Below are 6,719 nucleotides of genomic sequence, written 5' to 3'. Positions count from 1 at the left end.
TCATTTATTACTAGTGTCTAACAATATATTGATATTTCAATTTTTTTTTAAAATATATATATGAATGATCTAAATATACGGATGTCAAGATCTATATATTTTGGTTATGACAAATTTTTAGAAATAAAATAAATTGATTTTGTCTTTTATTTTAACAATCAACTAATAGTTTGAATATTACTTCTAACAAGTGTTTAGTCTCATATTCATGTTTCAATTTTTTTAAAAAATATATATGAATAATCCAACCGTACGGTGTTAAGATCTATATATATTAATGATATCATAAAAATTTTATAAAAAAATAAATTTATCTAGTTTGCTATTTTAACAGTTAACAAGTAGTCTCACCAGTATTTCTACCTAGTGTTTAATCTTATATTGATGTTTCGATTTTTAAAAAAATTATTATAAATTATCCAACCATACTAATGTCAAGATATATATATTTTGGTGATGTGACAAAAGTTTTAGAAAAAATAAATTACTTTTGCTTGTTATTTTAACAATCAACCAATAGTTTGAATAGTACTTCTAACTATTGTTTAGTCCAGTATTCATGTTTCAATTTTTTTTAAAATATATATGAATAATCCAACTGTACGGATGTCAAGATATATATATATATATATATATATATATATATATTGGTGTTGTGGAAAAAGTTTCAGAAAAAAATATATTGATTTTGGTTCTTATTTTAACAATCAACCAATAGTTTGAATAGTATTTCTAACTAGTGTTTAGTTTCGTATTGATGTTTCAATTTTTTTAAAAATATATAAGAATAATTCAACTATATGAATATTAAGATCTATATATTTTAATGATATTACAAACTTTTTAGAAAATATAATTTTTTAGTTTGTTATTTTAATAGTCAACCAGTAGTTTGACTAGTATTTCTTACTAGTTTTTAATCCTATATTGATATTTCAGTTTTTTTAAAAATATTTATGAATGATCCAACTGTATGGATGTCAAAATCTATATATTTTAGGAAAAAAATTGATTTGGTTTGCTATTGTAACAGTTAAACAGTAGTTTGACTAGTACTTCTTACTACAGTTTAGTCTCATATTCATGTTTTATTTTCATTAAAATATTTATAAATGATCCAACCGTACAGATGTCAAGATTGAAATATTCTGGTGATATGACAAAAATTTCAGAAAAAATAATTTATTTTTTTTGTTATGTTAATAATCAACAAATAGTTTGAATAATACTTCCAACTAGTGTTTACTCCCATATTGATGTTAATATTTCTGAATAATTCAACCATATGGATTTTAAGATCCATATAATTTAGTGGTATGACAGATTTTTTAGAAAAAAATAAATGTTTTTAATTTGATATTTTAACAGCCAATCGTTTGACCAGTATTTCTTACTAATGTTTAATATATAAGTAAATTATTTTTTATGTACACTCTTTATTTTTGACAATCTTCTCATTCCTATGGTTGATTCACTTAAAAAAATTAAAAATAAATATTATAACCCTAATTCATACCATAAATTTCATGTTTAATTATGAAAACTTGTTCTTCATAATTATTTAATTAGAAGTTTTTTTTATCGCCATGATAGGGTGTTCTGTAAATTTATATTTAAGCATATGTCTTCTTGATATATCAATTTTTTTTGTATTTGTTTTAACTAATTAATATTTTTTAAAATTTTTATCAAATATAATACAAATAGAAATTCAACATACTTATATTATATGTATATATGTATATATATATATATTCCTAAATAATTTTTTTAAATAATGAAAGTGTCCTTTAATTTAATTTTTTTGTTTACATGATATGTACTAACCATTTAAAAAACAAAAACAATTTTTTTTAAAAAAAATTGAAAATTTCAACCGATTTCGGTTGCTTTTTCCTAAATTCTACCATTTTTGGTGGAATTTAGTAAAAAACTTTTGGTGCATTTTCTTTAACGGCAAATTTGTTATTTCCATTCATTTTATAAAAAAAGCGGGAAATTTCCCGCCCAACCCATTTACTAAATTCGACCAAAAATGGTCGAATTTATTTTTTCAAAATTCAAGTTATTGGTGGGAAATTTCCCCCCTTTTTTGGCAAATTACTAAATTCGACCGTAAAACAAGTCAGTCGAATTTAACTGCTAAATTCGACCGAATAAAAATCGGATGAATTTAGCTGCTAAATTCGACCGATTAAAAATGACTGCTCCTTAATTCGACCGTAAATGGTTGAATTTACCCGTGTCCCTTAAAATCGACCAAATAAGGTAGAATTTAGCCGCAGTCGTTTTTAGTTGGTCGAAAATACCCTGATTTTCTTGTAGTGCTGGTGAAGATGATTACATGGTGGCTGATCAGGATGATAAGAAGGTGGGTGGTGATGATGATAAGAAGGTGGATGGTGAGGATGACAAGAAGGTTGCTGTTGAGGATGAAAATGGTGTGTATGTCGTTGAAAACAATGTATGTGAGAAAGTGAAAGTGGATGGTTCAGGTAGTTCTGACTGCAAATTGGCCATAGGATCATTGAGCAATATTGTTGCTCTTGCAAAGATGGATGAAGTCCCTGTTCTTGATGGACTTGAACAGACTATCCATGGAGTCAAACTTGGAGAAGCAAATGCAAGAGTGTCAATCACTCAAGTCATTCAAGGCAACACAAAGATTCCCTTCCCCATTGGCGATGAAATTGTTTTTGTATAAGAAGCCATGGGAACTTTTATTGCATGGCCAAAAGACCTCATAGTTGTGGGAAACAATAGCCTTAACCATGTTTTTTCTGCTCCAAAGGTTAGAAGGGTTGTTGCAATATGTCTAGTAGAAGTATGTGTTTATTTGTATCTTTATTTCTTACTCTTTTGATATGCATTTTTCAGAGAGCCAAGAAAGGTCTTGCCAAGAAAATAAAGAAGTCATGCAAGTTAATTGATGAAGAAGTTGAACCAGAGCTTGTTGTGGACATGGGTACAAATTATCCATCTCCAGTCACTACCACATAAATGGTCTTTACTAACACGCAAAAGTGATGTTGCCACGAAAAATGTTGCATTACATCAGTATAATCGAATAAAGGAGATATATGGCAACAACATAGTCGAATGTTGCCAATTATGTTGCCTTAGATTCTCTATGCCAACATCTTTAGTGACGTTGCCTTAGACAAATGAAAAATTGTATAAAAAAAGTTGGGCAAAATGCCCGCCATCACAAAAATAGCAATCCCGCTAAACAAAATAAAAATGACCCGCTCAGTTAGTGATAAAATGACGTTGTTTTATGACAAAACGACATCGTTTTATGACAGAACGACGTTGTTTACTCAGAACAAACAAAAACTCCTGCTCGAACACTCTCACAAAATCATTATCCTAAAATTCATAAACACAAACTCTCACACACTCTCTCACTCATAAACACTCTCTCACTCACAAATCACTCCGTTCAACCTCTCCGTTCAACTCTTCCTCTCGCCATCAAAGCTCTTCCTCTCTCATAAACACTCGCAACCTCTCCGTTCAACCTCTTTCCATCGAAGCTCTGCATGTAAACACTTACTCTCGCCATCGAAGCTCTGGGTCGCCGTTTGTTCGTAGAAGCTCTTCCTCTTTCCGTTTGAAAGCTCCGAGTCTCCGTTTGTTCTCTGTTTCGCAGCTCTTCCTCTCTAATTAAAGGTGCAAATCTTAATTTTAATTTGTTAATAAACCCTAATTTTTGGGGTTTTTATAATTTGTTTACAAACCCTAATCTTTGGGGGTTTTTGATTTGTTAATTTTGGCAGGGGGTTTAAACCCTAATTTTTGGGGGGTTTTAATTTGTTAATTTTGGGAGGGGATTTAAACCCTAATTTTTGGGGATTTTAATTGTTGTGTGCCATGTTTATTCTTGGGGGATTTATTAATTTTGGGGTTACACGTGTGCCCTATTTTTTGGGGATTATGTTTTTCATTTTTCTGTTTTTTGTACATGTGTGCCCTGTTTTATATAGTATAGAACATATAGTACTCTTTCTTCTCTTTTTATGTATTTTGCAATTTATTGGGATTATGATATATATTTTTTCCATTTGTGTTAATGATGTTTGATATTTTGTGTTGTGTTTTAAAATTTGATTAAAGTGTTTAATCTGATGTCGTATATTCTGTTTATTTATACGGACAGAGCTTGACTATTAAAATTTTAGTATATTATATACATTATATACTTAACCTAGTTTAATTAAGAAACGATATTAGCTGAACATACGACTTAGTCTATTCGGACAAGAATTTTAGTTAATATTATTTTTGCAGATTATGGATATTTATTCATAAATAATTAGAGATATAATTATTATGAATGATTTATTACTTTGTTATGATTAGATAATATAACATAGGTAAGTGTAAATATATTTATATGTGTATATATGTTTGTTACATATAGAATTAACAACTAAAGATAGTAAATGTTTCACCTGTAGTAATGAGTGAGGCAGAGGAAATCTGGATAAATCTACCAAGATCAAGTGACGAGTATATTAATGGGGTCAAAAATTTTGTCAAAAATGTGATGGCTAAATATGCAGTCGGCGCTGAATTGAAGTGTCCTTGTGGTAATTTTAACAGTAAGATGTGGTGGGCTCCAGATGATGTCTTTAATCACCTTGTTTGTAAGGGTCATTCCCTGGATGTTGTAAAATGGATATACGATGTCTCAAATTTGGGCGATACTGATGTGAGGGATTGCGAAATAAATATAGGGTTTGAAGATAATCATAATCAGATGTTGAACCTTACTTACACCAATAGGGAACCTAATTCAGATGCTAGGAAATTTTATCGCCTTGTCGAAGACGGGAAACGGCCCTTGTATCCTGGTTCCAAAAAAATTTCTAGATTAAGTTTTCTTATTAGGTTGTACCACTGGAAGTGTCTTAATGGGGTGACGCAAACTGCATTTGGTGAATTATTACAGTTATTAAAGGAGGCATTTCCTGATATTGAGATACCTACTTCATTCAATTTCGCTAAAAATATAATTAGGGATTTAAGACTTGACTACCAAAAAATACATGCATGTCCTAATGACTACATGTTATATTGTGGTAAAAATCAGAATGAAGTGTCATGCAATACTTGTGGTGTCTCTAGGTGGAGGGATACGGAAGAAGAACATAAGAAGGACCAAATACCGGCAAAAGTCATGAGATATTTTCCTTTAAAACCAAGGCTTCAGAGGATGTATATGTGTAAAGAGTTCACAAAATTAATGAATTGGCATGTAGTGGATCGAAAGAAGGACGGAATGTTACGGCACCGGGCTGATGGTATAGCTTGGAAGACAATAGATGCCAAATATCCAACATTTTCATCCGAAAATCAAAACATTAGATTAGGTATAGCTTCTGATGGATTCAATCCATTTGGTATAATGAGTGGCAACATAGAACCTGGCCATTTGTTGTGGTGAACTACAACTTACCTCCCTGGCTAAATATGAAACCGGAGAATTTAATTATGTCCACACTTATACCAGGTCCAACTAATCCCGGAAATAGTATTGACGTCTATTTGCAACCTTTGGTGGAGGAGCGGAAAGAGTTGTGGGATGTAGGTGTAACCACTTTTGATGCAGCGACGAATCAGAATTTTGTATTAAGGGCAAGTGTATTGTGGACAATAAGCGACTTCCCCGGTTACGCAATGTTATCGGGATGAAGTACTAAAGGATATCTGGCTTGCCCTATATGCAACTACGAGACATCGTCAACTTATTTGAAACATAGTAGGAAGGTGTGTTATATGAATCATCGACGATTCCTAGATTCCAATCATAAGTGGAGATCAGATAAAAAAAGATTTATGGCCAAGTTGAGGTTGGGCAGGCCCCTGCAGTTTTATCAGGAAGAATGATCAAGAGGCTGTTGGATGGTTACCAGAATACTTTTGGTAAGCTGAAGGGGAAACGGAAAGTCAGTTGTGACGTTAATCCTTGGAATAAGAAATCGATATTTTTTCAGTTACCTTATTGGAGTGAAAATTCAGTGGTAAGACAAAAGATCATGTAAATGCTCGATTAGATTTGCAAGAAATGGGTAAAAGGAAGATCCTGCACCCGACCACCTCTACTGATGGGAAGTACCTTGAAATCATGGCTGCAAACTTCGACATGACAAATAAAGAAAAAAACATATTTTGTTCAGTTTTGGAAAATCTGAAATTCCCACACGGTTTCCCTTCCAATATTATCAAATGTGTCCAAGATAGGAAAGTTGTCGGGTACAAGAGTCATGATGCACACATTATTATGCAATACTTGTTACAAATCAATGAAGCCTGAAGTTCCGATTCCATTAATAAGACTTGGTGAGTTTTTTAGAGGTATATGTTCCAAGGTAATTGAGGTGGATGATGTAAAGAAGCTACAAAAGGAAATTATTGAAATATTATGCCGACTTGAAATTAATTTCCCACCTACCTTCTTCGACATCATGGTGCATTTACCAGTTCATTTATGTAATAAAATTGAACTTGGTGGTCCAGTCCACCAGAGATGGATGTACTCAATTGAGAGGTACCTGGGTAAATTAAAATGATATGTTCATAATAAGAGTCAGCCATAAGGGTCAATAGCGGAAGGATACTTGGCATATGAATGTGTAACATTTTGTGCAAGATTTCTAGGCGATAACGAGATCAGTTCAGTGAATGAGTTAGGAACCAGAATTCATGAAACTAGT

General features: G+C 31.7%; 1 protein-coding gene across 1 annotated transcript; it reads left to right on the top strand.

Annotated features, from left to right (window-relative positions):
- The first annotated feature begins 4,462 nt into the window (after window positions 1–4,462).
- LOC141700274 (uncharacterized) lies at window positions 4,463–5,449 on the top strand. Its single transcript, XM_074504077.1, has one exon. It carries the CDS (start codon window positions 4,463–4,465, stop codon window positions 5,447–5,449), a length of 987 nt encoding a protein of 328 aa, XP_074360178.1.
- The last annotated feature ends 1,270 nt before the right edge of the window (window positions 5,450–6,719 follow it).

This window comes from Apium graveolens, unplaced genomic scaffold, assembly GCF_009905375.1.
Source record: "Apium graveolens cultivar Ventura unplaced genomic scaffold, ASM990537v1 ctg2019, whole genome shotgun sequence".
In the NCBI taxonomy this organism is placed as follows: Eukaryota; Viridiplantae; Streptophyta; class Magnoliopsida; order Apiales; family Apiaceae; genus Apium; species Apium graveolens.
The sequence above is the reverse complement of the archived record's forward strand: the minus strand, read 5'-3'. Positions and strand labels throughout refer to the sequence as shown.

Coding starts and splice junctions, on each gene's coding strand:
- LOC141700274 (XM_074504077.1), top strand. CDS start 4,463: ATGAGTGAGGCAGAGGAAATCTGGATAAATCTACCAAGATCAAGTGAC.